Consider the following 18,751-nt stretch of genomic DNA (forward strand, 5'->3'; position numbering starts at 1 on the left):
CCAGCACTGTGAAATGCCTTTTACAATTTTTCTACTTTGAGGGTGCTATGTTGATGTTTGCATGTTGATATGAAAAAAAAATTCAAAGAAAAGCAGGGTAGTTATAATATCTTGGTCAACATCGATCTCTCACCCAGCATAATAATCTTTATTTGTGTCACAAGTAGGCTTCCATTAACACTGCAATTAAGTTACTGTGAAAAGCCCCGAGTCGCCACATTCTGGTGTCTGTTTGGGTACACTGAGGGAGAATTCAGAATGTCTAATTCACTTAACGGCACGTCTTTCGAGACCTGTGGGAGGAAACCGAGCACCCGGAGGAAACCCACGCAGACACTGGGAGAACGTGCGGACCACAGACAGTGACCCAAGCCGGGAATCGAACATGGGACCTTGGCGCTGTGAAGCAACAGTGCTAACTACTATGCTACCATGCCGCCCACAAACCAAAACAGAATATCTGATCATGTGTCCCATTGCAGTTTGAGGAATTTTGCTGTTGCAAATTGGCTGCCACATTGTATCTCAAAATTACTTAATTGGCTATGAAATATTTTGGAACCCCCTGGGTCGAGGAAGGGACTAAGTGAATGCAAGTTCAATTATACGAATTCAAAACGGAGTTGCTACCGATCTGAAACAAAAACAAAAAAATGCTGAGAACCTTCAGCAGGTAGCTGGCAACTGCAGAAACGGGCCAGTTCATGATTCAGGTGCAGATCCTGCTTCAAAATCCTCCTATTTTAGTTTTGAATTTTGTCCAAAGATTTGAATCACCGTTTCCTACCCATAACTTCTCCAGCTGTAGGAGAAAGGGTGATCAGTCTGTAGCCATTAGCCAATGAGGATGAATGAGGCCCATAATTCAAGTACCCATGAAAAACAGCAACTTGGCAATTCTTTTGGTACATTTTTTTAATCCTGAATCTATTTGTCACTACAAAGATTATTACTGTAAAAATGCCCAAAAGGAACTGTTTTTCAGGACTGCAGAAGTTTCTACACCATTTACATTTTTCATGTCTAAGATGTTTATTTATATTAGAATGATAATGTCAAAAGTACATATGTTGATCAACCATTTTCAAATCAAACTGAGGACAATGCAGTGTGGAGTCCAAGTAGAATTGGTTAGCCCCATCAATGTGTCTGATGTACTTGGCCTGTGGAAGGCAAATTTTAATGCATGTATGTTCTTAGGAATTTCATTTTTTTGGTCCTTTTGAAGGTTTTGGCACTTGTGAAGTTTCACCTTTAGATGCAGGAATTTTTTTCTGTCCCCGAGTAGCAGCTTTTTCCATCTTGAGCTGAAATACATGATCGTGCATTAACTATCATAATAAATTTTATATTGCAACAACCATGGGTAAAATCTATGATATTGCTATAATATAGAATATATTACTGTATTACTAACTATTGCCTTATCTAAATTTTGATAGGGCAATATTATAGGTTTAATCTTCACTTTGCAAAATTTATCATTTGACTTGCACCTGGAAGAAACCTTTTAGCACTTTCTACTTTGTGTAAAGTTGTAGATGCAACATTTATACTACTTTTCATGGCACCTTTGGATGTATTATAATCACTGTGTTTTACTCTTTAAGATCCAAATGGCAAAACGTTCCTTTTTAATGATTACTGTATGGCTTTAGTTAGACATAAATTTGACAAAACTAAGTATTGTATAGAGTATATTGATATACTGTTTAGTTACTAGGTGAAGTGAAATAACTTAGAGAAAATAGTACATTCAAAATATGTAGTGCATAATAAAAAGATTGTTAAAATATGGTATTGCGTCGGATTGCAGATGGCCAAGCATCTGGATTCGTATGAAATGTTTGATTCACCAGCTAAGAAAAAAATAACTCTTGTGGATGTAAGAAGATCCTAAAAAGGAGTTATCAGGATAGTTTTCATCACTCTGGATGAAACTCAAAAATGTTTGTGTGTTCAGGAGAAATTTAAATTATCATAAACTTTTAGCCACAAAGAGAGGACCTTTCAAACTCGAGCTTTCATCCTGAACCATAAATATAGAAGCTGATCATTGCCCAGAAAGTGAACTAGATCTGTCTCTAGAACCTGTAGGCTGGAAATGTTTGGTGGATCACCTCCAGGTGGATTTTCCAGTTGCACAGATAATGGTCAGGTCACTCAGATCAACATATTGTTTATATCTGAAGTATTGTCCGAACAAGGAAGTAATATTTTCATTTAAACAATTAACCAGATGGACCAGTCGGATAGAAATGTTGTGAGCATATCTCTCTTTGCTGATTTATGGAGTACACCAACACTTGGTGTCTGACCACATGCACTGAGGTTGGAGGTATTCTAAAGTTAGTATTACTACTATGAGGCAGAGGTGCTTAATGTACAAGATGAACTTGACCAGTCTCCATTTACATATGGCCAAGGTTGGCTGGGCCTCCCTGGCACCTTTCATATTTGTCCTATACCTCCGAGAAGAACCTGCTCATTTGGGCTCTGGTTAGGTGAACTCTGTGCACCACTTTAATCTGCATGAAGCTGAGCCTAGCACAGGAGGGGGTGGAGTTGGCACTGTTCAGCGCTTCACTCCAGAGTCACCAACGCACTTCCATACCCAATTCGTCCTCCCATTTTCCCATAGGAGTAGAATTAGGCCACTAAACCCACTGCTCCGCCATTCAATCATGGTTGATATTTTTCTCATACCCATTCTCCCGCCTTCATCCCGTAACCCCTTATTCCCTTATTAATCAAGAACCTATCTATCTCTGTCTTAAAAACACTCAGTGATTTGGCCTCCACAACCTCCTGTGGCAAAGAGTTCCACAGATTCACCACCATCTGGCTGAAGAAATTCCTCCTCATCCCTGTTTTAAAGGATTGTCCCTTTAGTCTGAGATTTCCATCTGGCTTTGTCCAGTGGTAATCCTGTCCTACCCAGTAATCGTCTGTATATGTTCCCGCAGTTTCCCCCTTCCTTGCTGTCCATGTTTATTAATTCCTTCAGTAGTGTGTCTCTTGGGGCCCTCGGGTATCTTGCTGTCTTCTTGCAGAGAAAGTATTTAATTTTGAGGTGTATGAGTTCCTGTTCTGTCAGCAGGTCCAGGTCCTCCATCAGTTCGTCCAAGGTCACGAGTCTGTCTCCTATGAGTCCCTAGCTGTTAGCATCCCCCGTCCTGTCTCCATCTTTTAAATGTGGCGTCAAGCATGGCTGGTGGGAATCTGTGGTTGCTGCAGATGGGGGCCACCCCAGTTAAACTAAAATGCTGCCTCATTTGGTTCCATGTTTTCAGAATGGCTACCATCACTGGGCAGGATGTGTACTTTGTTGTGGGGGTGGGAGTGCTGCTGTGGCGAGGGCTTGGAGGGTCGTTCCCTTGGAGGAGGACTCCTCCAGCCTTACCCATTCTGTGTTTAGCTCGTATCCATCCCCTTACCCTCTCGGCTGTGGCTGCTCTGTGATAATACTGTAGGTTCGGCACGGCTAGACCGCCCATGTTTTTCCTCCTTTGCAGTGTTATCTTTGGGGGGAGTTCTTGCAACCACCCACAACCCCCCCCCCCCCCCCCCCCTCAAACACACACAAACGCCATGATCATTTTGTACATTCATTTTGATCATCTGCACCCTCCCTGCCAGGGAACCTGGGAGTGCATCACATCCACTTTATAACTTCCTCCACCAGGCTGGTCAGATTCCACTTGTGAATCCGTGTCCAGTCATGGGCTATCTAGATCCCCGGCTAATGGAATTTGTTTTGGGCTCGTTTGCATGGTAGTCCCTCCAGTTCTGACCCGCCCCCTTTAGGATTCACTGGGAATGCCTCGCTCTTGCCCATTTGAGTTTGTAGCCCGAAAAGAGTTCAACTCTTCCAGCAGTTGCGTGACTGCTTTCAGGCCGTTCTGTGGGTCTGAAACGCAGAGGAGTAGGTTGGCTGCATAGAGCAATACTCAATGCTCTCTGCCCCCTCTTTGGATGCCTTTCCGGCATTTTGCATTTTGCAGGGTGATTGCCAGAGTGAACATAAGTGGGGACAGTGGGCAACCCTGCCTTGTGCCCCTGTGTGGCTGGAAATATTCAGAGCTGGTGGTGTTAGTCCCAACGCTCACCTTGGGGGCATCGTACAGGAGTTTCACCCACTAGGTGAACCGTGTCCCCAGCCCAAACCGCTCCAGTACACCTATTAGGTACTTCCATTTGACTCTGTTGAAGGCCTTTTCTGCGTTTAGGGTGACTATCAGCTCTGGTGTTCTCTCCCTGGAACGGGTCATTATATACAGCAGCTGCCTGATGTTCACAGTTAGTTGCCTACCCTTGACAAAGCCTGTCTGGTCCTCTGTGACCATCTCTGGTACGCAGTTCTCCAATCTCTTGGCCAGTACGTTCGTGAGTCTCTTCACGTCTTCATTGAGTAGTGCAATGGGTCTGTATGGTCCGTATTCCGTCGGCTCCTTGCCTTTTTTGGGTAGCACAGATACCGTGGCCTGTGTTAGCGTAGGAGATAGGGTGCCCCTTGCTTGTGAATCTGCAAACATGTCCCTTAGATGTGGGGCTAGGGCTGGTGCAAATTTCTTAAAGACATCCATCGGGTCCTGGATGCCTTCCCCGCCTGCAGCTGATGCTCTCCATAGTCTTTCCCAGTCTTATTGGTGCTTCCAGCTCCGCTCCCCCCCCCCCCCCCCCCCCCCAATCAATTGTCCCCTACGACTGGCATGTCCAGTCCATTGAGGAACCGTTTAATCCCCGCGACTCTGTTGGGGGATTCGGAGGTATACCGCCTTCGGGACAAGGTCTTGAACGCTCAGTTGACCTTATTTTGCTCAGTTACCAGTCTGCCTCACCTGAGCTATCTCTCTCGTGGCTGTCTGCTTTCTCATGATGAGCCAGTAGGCGGCCAGCCTTGTCCCCTTGTTCATAGAAGGTCCTCAAGGGGACCTCTGGCGGTGCACTGTCTTCCTGATGTATAGCTGGTCAATGTCCATCTGTGGCCTTTTCCTCTCCACCAGAAGCTCTACGGTTGGGGCCTTGGAGTACAGTCTGTCGACCTTCAGAATGGAGTCGATCAGTTGTTGCCTGGCCACTCTCTCTTCCCTGTCTCTATGTGCTTTGTAGGCTATAACACACATGAATGCCTGGCAAAATTTGGTTCCAACTCCATCTCCAAGTTTGCTGATGACATGACCATAGTGGGCTGGATCTCAAATAACGACAAATAAGAATACAGGAGGGAGATAGAGAACCTAGTGAAGTGGTGCAACAACAACAATCTCTCCCTCAACGCCAGCAAAACTAAAGAGCTGGTCATTGACTTCAGGAAGCAAAGTACTGTGCACACCCCTATCAGCATCAACAGGATCGAGGTGGAGAAGGTGAGCATTTCAAATTCCTAGGGGTGCACATCTCCAAACATCTCTCCTGGTCCACCCATGTCGACGCTACCACCAAGAAAGCACAACAGTGCCTATACTTCCTCAGGAAACTAAGGAAATTCAGCATGTCACACTGACTCTTACCAACTTTTACAGATGCACCATAGAAAGCATCCCATCTGACTGCATCACGACCTGGTATGGCAACTGCTCGGCCCAAGACCACAAGAAACTTCAGAGTCGTAAACACAGGCCAGTCTATCACACAAACCTGCCTCCCATCCATTGCCTCCATCTACACCTCCCGCTGCCTGGGGAAAGCGGGCAGCATAATCAAAGACCCCTCCCACCCAGCTTAATCACTCTTCCAACTTCTTCCATCGGGCAGGAGATACAAAAGTCTGAGAACACGCACGAACAGACTCAAAAACAGCTTTTTCCCCACTGTTACCAGACTCCTCAATGACCCTCTTATGGACTGACCTGATTAATACCACACTCCTGCATGCTTCACCCGATGCCGGTATCTATGTATTTACATTGTGTACCTTGTGTTGCCCTATTAAGTATTTTATTTTAATTTTATTTTCATGTGCTTAATGATCTGTTTGAGCTGCTCGCAGAAAAATACTTTTCACTGTACCTCGGTACACGTGACTTTAAACAAATCCATAATCTCTCCCCTAATCACCGCCTTCAGTGCCTCCCAGAGCGTGTAAGGTGAGACCTCCACCTCTGGTCATTTGTGATGTACTTGCCTGTGGCTTGTAATATTTTCTGGCAGAAGCCCTTACCGGCCAGTAGGTCCATGTCCAACCTCCACGTGAAGCGCTGGGCATAGCCTGTCTCCAACCTCACATCCATGTAGTGTGGAGAGTGGTCAGAGATAACTATTGCGGAATATTCCGCTCCTGTGATACCTGGAAGCACCAATTTCCCCACTGCAAAGAAGTCTACTCCATTGCGCAGAGGTACAGGTTCAACATAGCTTATCGAACCACTGGGGACGTCAGTTACAGAATTCGTGTTGTGCCTACACATGCTGGCTGAGCATTGCGACTATGGGCCATCCCTTCCAGAGATGTTGCGAGACCACCTTTGTGTGGCCTAAACAACAGTCTTTACTCAACGCAAGTTGTAGGCAGAACCTTATTTGGACTTAATGAGAGAATTATCCCTCTTGCATGAATAAGCAGAAAACGGAGTTCAGGAAGTCCAGAGCTCCATGGATATGGAGGTAAATAGCACATGGCTGCCCCCCTGTGAATGACACCCCTCAAGAGCAGAGCTTATGGGACTCAGTCGCCACCCAAAAACGTCAGACCCATTTGCCAAGAGCCAGTGCAGCCCCATGAGACACCTCCCCTGAGCTCCAAGAGGTAAACTCACAACAGTGCTGCACTTGTGGTTGCAGGAACTGTGGGGGCCGGGAATGTCAAAACTGTAAGCCAGCACGTCGCCCTGGTTGGGTGGCACAACTACTCAGAGCTGTGGCCTTACACTTGGCACAGCCTGATGAGGATGACTGCGTGCAACTAAATTACGGCACCAAATGTAGCCCCCATCAAGGTCACTGTTCAGGTAAACGGCCACCCACTAGACACAGGGGTTACTGTCTCGGTCATTGGACAACAAACGTACCAGAAAGTCCATACAGGGATCCAAAACCTGGGCTGAAGGAACACTTAAGGCAAGGTTGGTGACATATGCTGCAGAGCCATTATCCATCTTTACAACAACGACAATTCCGGTTGCTAATGGGCAGCAATCAGTTTGCCTGCCACTGATAGTGATTCAGGGGCCTGGACCCAGTCTTTTGGGCCATGAGTCTCCGCCTAGACTGGCAGCAAATGTTTTTACCGGGTACAGCCGGTTTGTGAGAGGCCCTGGGAAAATGCCCAGAAGTTTTCCAAGATGGCTTGGGGAAAACAAAGAAAGCCATGGGCAAAGTTTAGTGGACCCAGAAACCTAACCCAAGTATTTTAGGGCCCACCCAGTTCCATATGGCCTACTGTCAAAAGTAGGCAAAGAGCTCAGCCAGCTGGAGGACTTGGGGATTATTTGCCCAGTCCAGTTTGCAGAGTGGGAAGCACCTGTGGTCCCAGTGTTGAAGCCAAACAAGACCGTCCACCTGTGCGCTAATTATAAAATGATGGCGAACAAGGCTTCCCAGTTGGATGGATACCCAATGCGTACGTGGAGAACCTTTATGTGAAGTTGGCTGAAAGTCATTCTTCCTCCAAATGAGACGTGGGCCACGTGCACCTCCAGTTGGAGTTGAATCTGGCATCCAGGAAATATAAGACCATCAATACCCATAGGGGACAGTATGAATATACCAGGCTCCCATTTGGAGTATCATCCGCTGTGTGATCTTCCAGCAGGTTTGCATCCTTAGCCAACGGAAATAGTTTATCTTAATTGATGCGAGCAGTTACCCTTGAAGATCTAACTCAAGAGCGGACTATATGGTCAATGGAAGAGTCCTGGGGAAAATTGATGTACCGAGAGATCTGGGAGTTCAGATCCATTGTACCCTGAAGGTGGCAACGCAGGTCGATAAGAGTGGTCAAGAAGGCATGCAGCATGCTTGCCTTCATCGGACAGGGTATTGAGTACAAGAGTTGGCAGGTCATGTTACAGTTGTATCAGACTTTGGTTAGGCCACATTTGGAATACTGCGTGCAGTTCTGGTCGCCACATTACCAGAAGGATGTGGATGCTTTAGAGAGGGTGCAGAGGAGGTTCACCAGGATGTTGCCTGGTATGGAGGGTGCTAGCTATGAAGAAAGGTTGAGTAGATTTGGATTGTTTTCATTGGAAAGATGGAGGTTGAGGGGAGACCTGATTAAGGTCTACAAAATTATGAGAGGTATGGACAGGGTGGATAGCAACAAGCTTTTTCCAAGAGTGGGGGTGTCAATTACAAGGGGCTACGATTTCAAGGTGAGAGGGGAAATGTTTAAGGGAGATGTGCATGGAAATGTTTAAGGGAGATGTGCGTGGAAAGTTTTTTATGCAGAGGGTGGTGGGTGCCTGGAATGCTTTGCCAGCAGACGTGGTAGAGGCGGGTACGATAGCATCATTTAAGATGCATCTGGACAGATATATGAACGGGTGGGGAACAGAGAGAAGTAGACCTTGGAAAATAGGCAACAGGTTTAGATAAAGGATCTGGATCGGCGCAGGCTGGGAGGGCCGATGGGCCTGTTCCTGTGCTGTAATTTTCTTTGTTCTTTGTTCTTTGTTCTAATCGATCGAAATCTTTGATCAAATTATCTTTAAGTCTCCTAAATTCCAGCAAATAAAATCCTAGTTTGCATAGTTTCTGCTTGTAGTTTAACTCTTGGAGTCAGGTATATTTCTAGGAAATCTATACTGCACTTCCTCCAAGGCCAATATATCCTTTCTAAGGTGTATTGCCCAGAACTAAACACAGTACTCCAGGTGTGGTTCTGATATAGTTGCAGTGTGACTTCTACTCTTGGGAAGAATTTTATTATTTTTCTACTAAGTGGTAACTCAGGCAGGAAAACCAGTGCGCTGATTGCCTCTCTGCAGCCGGCTTTTTGCACCATGAGCGGAATTCTTCTGCGGCCGATGCTGGAATCAGGAAACATGATTAGGTGGAGAATTGATTCCAATGCCGAAATTGCGGCGGGCGCCAATTTCATGCCAAATCACAATTCTCCGTTGACTCAACAGCAACGTCAATGCATTTCAATACACATGTACACTAAACGCTGTTGGCTTATCATTAGCGGGCGTGACCCGGTATTCTCTGGGGCCTCCGTAATTCTCTGCCTTCAATGGGCCAAATTCCCAACGGCAAGGTTCACTTGTGCTTTTAAAAACCGTGAAACAGGTGCCATGGCTGCTGAGGGAGAGAGAGGGGGTACGGAAAGTGTCCAACATCGCCATAGTTTGTGGACAGTTGTGCAGCTGGCCGGGGGGGGGGGGGGGGGGGGGGGGGGGGACTAGGAGGTGGGATGTGGAGTTGGGGTGGGCAGCCATGGAACACCATTGCCACTGACTGCCCGCTGTGAATTTAAGAGCCACGGTCGTATGTCCCCTAGGCCACCCCACCCCTCCAGGTGCCCTCTGTCCCCAGCCGACCCATTTGACATATGGGCATGCTCCAGCACAAGCAGTGCCATCTTGTTGGCTGTGGCTGTGATGGTGTATGTGGGGAGTGAAGTGTGTATTTGTGGCTGTAGCTCGTCAGCCTCCCCAAGTGTCAATTTGAAATCTGGCGAATCCGGCACCGTTTCTCATTGGAATCGATTATGTTCCAGGTGGCACCGGTGCCAGTCCCTTAACAGTCTTGAGTCGGTCCAGGTACTGCACCGGCTTTGCTGTCAAGGAGTACACGTATCCTGCCCCGGAGTCACCACTTAGTCTCCGGAACGGAGAATCCAGTCGCATATTTTTAAAACTTAATTTTTAAGATTACTGCAGGCGGGTCCCACAACATCATGCTGGCAGAAAGGGTGGCCCATTCTAAATAAATGTAAAATAAAAACAAGGATCTCCCCCCCCCCCCCCCCCCCCCCCCCACATTCAAATGGGGAACCCACCTCCCACCACGGAGAACCCCCTACCCTAGGCTGAACTACCTCCCCACATCCATACCTACCTCCATATGGAAACCCTCAAATGGACATGGGGAACATATCCCCCATATGGACGTCCCCTGCAAAAGCACCTCCTCCCATGTACTATGCCGGACAGTGCCAAAGGGCAGTACCAGGGGAACTGCCCATCTGGGTACTGACCATCTTCCCCCTGAGGGCTGGATGTACCTGTGCTTGCCCGGTGGTTTCTCTTTGACTAGTCCTGTTGTAAACTCTGTCAATGTTATGTAACGACGGCAAGGGGTGATTGTCTAATATGGGGGGCTAATACAGGGGGGTGGGGTAGCCCACTAATTAGATGGTAATGGGTTCCTGACCTTTCATGGCGGGAACCCCATTAGGTCATTGGCAAGGGAGGGGACAATTGGAGCAGGAAATCCTGCTGCTGTAAAATCTGTTCAGGGACTCCCATTGGATTCTCCACCCCACCAGCTATCCCAGCCACTGAAAACAGGGCGGAGAATCCTGGCCGTATTCCCGAGATATAAAAACCAGCAGTCCATTAGCCTTTTGACCATTTGTTGCACTGTCCATTTTAAATAAAATCTATGTACATGTACATCAAAGTTTTTTTGGATCTCAACTGCTTCTAACCTTTCACCATTTAGGAAGTGCAATAATTTATCTTTCTTTTTGATGGAACCATCAATTCACCAGACACGTGTTTCCGAAATGAATCTAGGCTTTAATCGACTTACTGTTACCCGTTGATGAACTCGTAGTGAACTCAGGCTGACTCTGGACAAGGGTATTAATACAGCGGCACTAGGGGGAGGAGTCGTGGGTGGAGCCCAGTACAAGTTCCTGAGTACTCCCAGAGCTACTCCCCCTAGTGGTAGAATAGCGCCACAGCGCATTACAAAGACAGTGTGAATTATCAAATATACACATATATTACATTCACCACATTCACCCACTGCTAAAAAATCAGGTCCGGTGGGAGTGGTGGCCTACAACGCCAGTCTGTCCGGTGGTCGAATTGTTCGTTGTGATCTGCGGAGCACCGGGGTTACAGCCTCTTGCGGTGGCTGGATGGTGTTGTGTGCTGGGGTACGATGGCGGACTCCAGGGAGGGTTGTATCCGAGCTTCATACTCTCCTGGTTCGACCGGGGACTGGGGATGCTGGGGGCTGGCCGGCGCGGGTGCGCAGAACTGGTGGAGTGAGCTCGTGGGCTCGGGAGCGCAAGGGGGCGGCACCATGGGGTGTAGGGTGAGAGGTCCTTCTGTGGGGGTAGAGGGGGCGCTGGATCCAGCGGGTGCCAGATCCCGGAGGGATACTGTGTCCTGACGGCCGTCAGGGAACTCAACAAATGCGTACTGGGGGTTGGAGTGGAGCAGGCGCACCTTTTCAACAAGGGGGTCGGTTTTGTGCACCCTGACGTGTTTCCTCAGAAGTACGGGGCCCGGCGTCCTCAGCCATGCTGGAAGTGAGACCCCCGTGGTAGTGCCCCTGTAAAAAATGAAGAGCCTCTCGTGAGGGGTCTGGTTGGTCGCCGTGCACAAAAGGGACCTAATAGCGTGGAGCGCGTCTGGGAGGACTTCCTGCCACTGGGAGACTTGGAGCTTTCTAGACCGGAGGGTCAGTAGGACGGTCTTCCAGACCGTTGCGTTCTCCTTCGCCACCTGCCTGTTCCCCCTGGGGTTGTAGCTGGTAGTGCTGCTCGAGGCAATGCCCTTGTCGAGCAGGTACTGACGCAGCTCATCGCTCATGAAGGACGAAGCCCGGTCGCTGTGTACGTAGCTGGGGAAACCAAACAGGGTGAAGATGTTATGCAGGGCCCTAATGACTATGTGGGAGGTCATGTCAGGGCACGGGATAGCGAATGGGAAACGAGAGAACTCGTCTCCGACGTTTAAAAAGTAAACGTTCTTGTTAGTTGAGGGGAGTGGCCCTTTGAAATCAATCGCGAGGCGTTCAAAGGGCCTAAAAGCCTTGACCAGGTGGGCCCTGTCTGGTCTATAGAAGTGCGGTTTGCACTCCGCACAGATCGGGCAGTCCCTGGTGACCGCTTTTACCTCCTCGTTGGAGAAAGGCAGGTTTCGGGCCCTGATGTAGTGGGCGAGCCGGGTGACCCCCGGGTGGCAGAGGTCATTGTGGATGACTTTTAATCGGTCGATCTGCACGCTGGTGCATGTCCCGCGGGATAGGGCATCCGGAGGCTCGTTGAGCTTCCCGGGTCGATATTTGATATCGTAATTGTAGGCGGAGAGTTCGATCCTCCACCTCAGAATTTTGTCGTTTTTAATTTTGCCCCTTTGCGAGTTGTCGAACATGAAGGAAACCGATCTTTGGTCGGTGATGAGGGTGAACCTCCTACCTGTGAGGTAGGGCCTCCAGTGACGGATAGCCCCCACAATGGCTTGTGCTTCTTCCTCGACTGAAGAGTGTCGGAGTTCTGAAGCGGAGAGGGTACGGGAGAAAAGTGCAACTGGTCTCCCTGCCTGATTTAACGTGGCTGCAAGAGCTACCTCTGAGGCATCGCTCTCTACCTGAAATGGGGTGGATTCATCCACCGCCCGCATGGCCGCTTTGGTGATGTCCTCCTTGATGCCGTTGAAGGCCTCGCGTGCCTCAGCTGACAGGGGAAATCGTGTGGTCCTAAAGAGTGGGCGGGCTTTGTCCGCATATTGAAGGAACCACTGGGCGTGGTAGGAAAAAATCCCAAGCACCGTTTAAGGGCCTTGGGACAATGAGGGGGAGGGAGTTCTAAGAGGGGGCGCATAAGGTCCGGGTCAGGGCCCAGGACTCCGTTTTCCACGACATAGCCGAGGATGGCTAGTCAGGTTGTGCGGAAAACGCATTTCTCCTTGTTGTACGTGAGATTCAGTTTCTGTGCCGTCTGGAGAAAACGGTGGAGGTTGGCGTCGTGGTCCTGCTGGTCATAGCCGCAGATGGTGACATTGTCCAAGTACGGAAACGTGGCCCGCAGCCCGTACTGGTCCACCATTCGGTCCATTGCTCGTTGGAACACCGAGACCCCTTTAGTGACGCCGAAAGGGACCCGGAGGAAATGGAAGAGGCGGCCATCGGCCTCGAATGCCGTGTAGTGGCGGTCCCCCGGGCGGATTGGGAGCTGGTAGTATGCAGACTTCAGATCCACCGTGGAAAAGAGCCGGTACTGGACGATCTGGTTTACCATGTCTGCAATCCTGGGGAGGGGATATGCGTCGAGGAGCGTAAATCTATTTATGATCTGACTGTAGTCGACCACCATACGGAATTTTTCCCCGGTCTTAACGACCACCACCTGAGCTCTCCAGGGACTATTGCTGGCCTCTATAACCCCCTCACTGAGTAGCCTTCGGACCTCTGCTCTGATAAATACCCTATCCTGCAGGCTATGCCGCCTTCTACAAGTGGCTATGGGTTTACAGTCCTTTGTGAGATTGGCGAAGAGAGGAGGGGGGGGGATTCGCAGCGTAGCGAGGCTGCAGATCGCGAGTGGGGGCAGGGGCCCTCCGAAGCTGAGGGTGAGGCTCTTGAGGTTGCATTGGAAGTCTAGGCCTAATAAGAGTGGCGCGCAGAATTCAGGCAAAACGTAGAGTTTGAATTTCGAGTAGCTAGCGCCTCGAATTGTGAGTGTCGCGGCGGTGCGCCCTTGGATCTGGACCGAGTGGGAGCCTGAAGCGAGCGAGATAGTTTGCTGCACGGGGAAAACGGGGAGCGAACAGCGTCTTACCAGGTCTGGGTGTATGAAGCTCTCAGTGCTCCCGGAGTCGAAGAGGCATTGCGTTTTGTACCCATTGATATGGACCTCTGCCATCGAGTTTCGTAGATTCTTTGGTCGTGATTGGTCCAGGGTGACCGCGCTGAGTTGCAGGTAGTCGGCGGCTCGATCAGCTGTGCTGGAGTGGCCCCGTGGTGACTGCCCTCTGAGTTCATAATCGAATTCGAATTCTTCCGCAGAGTTGTCCGAGCGCGGAGATGCCGATCGGGCCCGTGGATCGCACGTGGCGGGAGGCGAGGAAGATGGAGTCCAAGATGGCGGCCCCCATGAGTCACACGTGGCCGGCCGCGTGGTGCAGGTTTTCCAAGATGGCGGCCCCCATGGATCGCACGTGGCTGGAGGGGGCGGAGTCGGGGCATAGGCCGCAGCATTTCGGGCCCCGCAGGCCTGCGAGTGAGGGAAGCAATTACTTCAAGTCGCTGGGGAGTTGGAAGCTGGGGCCCTTTTAGCGAGGCACACTCTTGCGTAATGGCCTTTTCGCCCGCAGCTGCTGCAGGTCGCGTTGCGGGCCGGGCAGTGCTGCTGCGGGTGCTGGCTCTGGCCGCAGAAATGGCAGGCTGGAGCAGCATAGTGGCTGGCTGGAGCAGCATAGTGGCTGGCTGGGGCAGCATGGTGGCTGGGCGGCCGTGTAGCACAGGCCTGGGGGAGTCGCTGGTCGGGGGCCCACAACTGGGTCGCGGGGTCCGCGGGGAACGAGTTAAGGCTGCGGAAGGAGACCTCCATCGTGGTAGCAGCTTCCACAGTCGTTTCTAAGTCCTGGGCCAACTTTTCCAGCAGTCGTTGGCGCACATAATTAGACCTGAGGCCCGCTACAAAAATATCGCGTACCGCCAGCTCCCTGTGTTCAACCTCGGTAACCGCTTGGTAATTACAGTCATTGGACAAATTATTGAGTTCCCTTAGAAATTCGGCGACGGATTCTGTAGGCCGCTGACGGCGAGTAGTGAACACAGGGCGAGCGTAAACTTAATTAATAGGCCTTACATAAATTTTATCGAGAACTGCTAGCGCCGCAGTATATGAACTGGCCGAGTTTAGTTGCGTAGAGATTCTGTGGCTCACCCTCGCGTGCAGTAGACTTAGCTTCTGGTCCTCTGTCGTTTCGGCTGTGCTCGCTTCTGCCAGGTAGGCCTTGAAGCACCGGAGCCAGTGGGAGAAGATTTCTTTAGCCTCTGTATCCTGCGGGTCGAGTTCCAGGCGTCCAGGCTTGAGGGCCGATTCCATAATCGATCTTTACTGTTCTTAAGTCGATTAAATTGATGGAACCATCAATTCACCAGACAGGTGTTTCCGATATGAATCTAGGCTTTAATCGACTTACTTCAGAGCCAGCCTGTTACCCGTTGATGAACTCGTAGTGAACTCAGGCTGACTCTGGACAAGGGTATTTATACAGCGGCACTAGGGGGAGGAGTCGTGGGCGGAGCCAAGGGTGGAGCCCAGTACAAGCTCCTGAGTACCCCCAGAGCTACTCCCCCTAGTGGGGTGGGATAGCGCCACAGCGCTTTACAAATACAGTGTGAATTATCATATATACACATATATTACATTCACCACACTTTTTAAGGTCGACAGTGGAAAAAAAAATCACAATTTCCTGTATTGAAATCTATTTGTCACAGTTTTGTTCATTAACTTAATCTACATATACTTTTGAATCATCTACACTGTTTGCTTTGCATCTTAAATATATGACATACATTTATCTATGTTGCTAATAAATAGTGAATAGTTAAAGTTCCAACATAGATCCACATCTCCTGGAACTCAGGCAATTGCATAACCAAGACAATAATTTGCCCTCAATGCCATAAGCTTCAATTTTTTTTCCAATTAAGGGACAATTTTGCATAGTCAATCCACCTACGATGCACATATTTGGGTTGTCGGGGTGAGACCCAGACACAGGGAAAATGTGCAAACTCCACACGGACAGTAACCCAGAGCCGGGATCAAACCCCGGTCGTCGGCGCCATGAGGAGCAGTGCTAACCACTGCACCACCGTGCCGCCCATAGGCTCTAACTTTAGCTAACAGTCAGGACTTTAGCAAATGCATTTTAAAAGGCCATAAATAACATCCGTAGACATTCCCCTGTTGGCTACTTTAGTTACCTCTTTAAAAAATTGAATCAGATTTGGCCTACCCTGTACAAATCCATGCTGGCTTTCCTGATCAGCTGATATTTTTCACTGTGCTCAATCACTCTTTCCTTAATTATAGATTCTAGGATTTTCCCAAGGACAGACTGTTCTATAATTACCCTTTTTCATTTTCTCAACTTACTGAAATAGCCAACTGATATGCAACTTTATATATAACATAGGTTCCTGAATCGAGAGACCTTAGGAAGTTGATAGTCAGGGCTTCTGCGATGTTCTCAACTACCTCCTTTACCATACTCTGATTGAAAACCATTCAGTCCTGGGAATTTTACACTTTTAATGGAATGATTTACGTAAATTACTGTTAATTTGATTGATGTGTGAAATTTGATGAATTCCTGATTCAATATCAATTTCCTTGCGATGTCTGCCAAGTTGGCGGCACGGTAGCACAGTAGTTAGCACTGCTGCTTCGCAGCACTGGGACCCAGGTTTGATTCCGGCCTTGGGTGACTATCTGTGTGGAGTTTGTAGGTTCTCCCCATGTCTGAGTGGGTTCCCTCGGGGTGCTCCGGTTTCCTCCCACAATCCAAAGATGTGCAAGTTAAGTGGATTGGCCATGAAAAAAACTGCCCCTTTGTGCCCAGGGATGTGCAGGTTTGGTGTGGTTAAGGGGATAGAGCGGGCGAGTGGGTCCAGATAGGGTGTTCTTTCAGAGGGTCAATGCAGACTCAATGAGCTGAATGGCCTCCTTTTGCACTGTGGGGATTCTCTGGTTCTTTACTGCAAATACTGATAGAGAGTAATTATTTCACATGTTCTCCATTTCCTTATTTTAATTTATAATATCATCATCACCCATTTTTAAGGGACTCACATTGGTCTTAACTACTATCTTTTTCCCTAATTGTAAAAATTTTCTGTCAATTTTCATATCCCTTGCAAGTTTATTTAATATTCACCTTTTGTATCCTTACAGTTTATCACCCTTACCTGTTCTTTGTCTCTGCCTAATAAAATAATACATATAAAGTTTACAAAAGCCATTTCAAAAAAATGGTACTGCTACTCAATGAAATACATTCTAGGTTGTTTTTGTATTTACTACTCTGATGTGACCATACCCGTTCTTGATAACGGCTTTCGAAGTAAGCCATGTCTCGTTCCTCAGCTGTGGGCAGGTGAGCGAATCGACTTAAACCGTAAGCATCTGTAGAGATACCAGGAATATAATTATTCATTCACATATTCAACAATATGAATAGTTTATTTAATTTGTAGAGGTTTTATACTGGGTATAAATATTTGAGTATCTTCTAGTACAAAATTATATTAATTTGAAAGCTGCAGATATCCTTCAACACCAGGAGGATTTGAGTTTCGGGGAAAAGAAATGATACAATTATAGTTGCTCAGAAATGTTTGTTACAGATTATTAATGCGTGTAGCAATGTAATTTAATGTGTGGAAGAATCAGGAATTTGCTGTGGATTGAGTGTGAATAGAGTAGAGCAATAGTTTTGTTTCCCAAATACGTTCTATCATATTTTGGCACATTAAAATATTTGTACATCTTTTTGCAGATAATTATTTATATTGACACCAGAAAAATGTTGCGCATGCACATTATTTATCCTTTTTTTTCAACAGTTCACCCAGCAATTTATTATACTTATGCTCCATCAGAACACAAGGGACATCTGTCTGACGTATCTACTTGGAACTGTGGGCAAATGTCTCAAAACAAACTAGAGTACTGAGATGATGGCAATGATATGATAGATAATTGTGAATTTTTGAATTTAAATATGGTGCACTAACATCGGGGGGGGGGGGGGGGGGGCAGCAATGGGCAAGATGACATTTTGAACAGAAAGTCCGGATTTCCCCTCATGCTGTCAAGGTTTACTTGTGTTTTGGTCCTGGTAGGGCAACTTCCGGGGAGGGACCCTGATGGACAGCCTTCACTTCTAGCTGGATATGGAGAACTCTGGAGCAGGTCCTGGGACCTGACAGATGTGATCCTCAATCCTGAGGGCGAGGTGAGCACAAACCTGCAAGGGATTGGGCATGCATGATCCCAGACCCTGGAGTGTGATGGGGATAGAGATGATGTGGAGATGCCGGCATTGGACTGGGGTGAGCTGGGATAGAGATGGGTATGATCTCCAAACACAGGGACCTTTGAATGAAGGTAGGGCATTAAGTACAATCCCTGCTCTTCCTAGCCCATAAGCAGTGCTGCAAAGTCGCTTCAGCTGCAGGGTTTCCTCGGGCCTGGGAAACTTGGCAGCTGTATAACCTGTCAAACATGTTCAGTAAGAGGCTACAAGCTTCATTAACACCTTTAATCTCTCAACCTCTCTCCATAAAAGCTGTAATTGAACTTGTTGGATTCAAAATCTTTACATTTCACCCCTAACTGCTCTCAGCCCACCCTTTTTTGTATACTTAAATTGCTTCCCAAAAGTATGAGTTTGGCATGGTTAGTTGCATTCGGTCACTGGGTCAATATTGTATATACCTATAACAGGGGCAACTATAGCTGCTGCCTGTCTGTCCGACCAAACACTTCCAGGACAGAGCAAGTGCATAACCAATTGCAGGAGTCCCAAAGGTTGCAGATGCAGGAGATTGTGCCGGCAATGCGTGGCACCAAGGCCAATACCGCTAGGCTGGCGACTGCAATGGAAAGCCAAGAGCCCAACGTCAGCGCTTTGAATGGTGGTGCCCAAGGCATAACCCAGTCAGTGACGACCATGGCTGAGGGCCTCGACAACATGTCCCAGTCGCTGAGGGATGTGTCCAAGATGCAGTTGGACATCGCCAAGGCACCGAAGAGCATGGCCCAAATGCAGGTGGACATAGCCGAGGCACTCAGGAGCTTGTCCCAGTCACTGGGAGCATCGCTGAG

At 48.3% G+C, this 18,751-nt stretch overlaps 1 protein-coding gene across 3 annotated transcripts in view; it reads right to left on the minus strand.

Annotated features, from left to right (window-relative positions):
• Positions 1-900: 900 nt before the first annotated feature.
• Positions 901-18,751, minus strand: part of fam221a (family with sequence similarity 221 member A) — a 170,203-nt gene continuing 152,352 nt past the window's right edge. For all 3 annotated transcript variants that reach the window (XM_038797398.1, XM_038797396.1, XM_038797397.1), the window contains 2 exons: positions 16,962-17,047; positions 901-1,307 (listed from right to left, as the gene is read on the minus strand). In XM_038797398.1, the coding sequence (XP_038653326.1) occupies positions 1,206-1,307; positions 16,962-17,047 (188 nt within the window). In that variant the 3' untranslated portion in view covers positions 901-1,205. The remainder of the gene's footprint in view (positions 1,308-16,961; positions 17,048-18,751) is intronic.

This window comes from Scyliorhinus canicula, chromosome 5, assembly GCF_902713615.1.
Source record: "Scyliorhinus canicula chromosome 5, sScyCan1.1, whole genome shotgun sequence".
Lineage (NCBI taxonomy): Eukaryota > Metazoa > Chordata > Chondrichthyes > Carcharhiniformes > Scyliorhinidae > Scyliorhinus > Scyliorhinus canicula.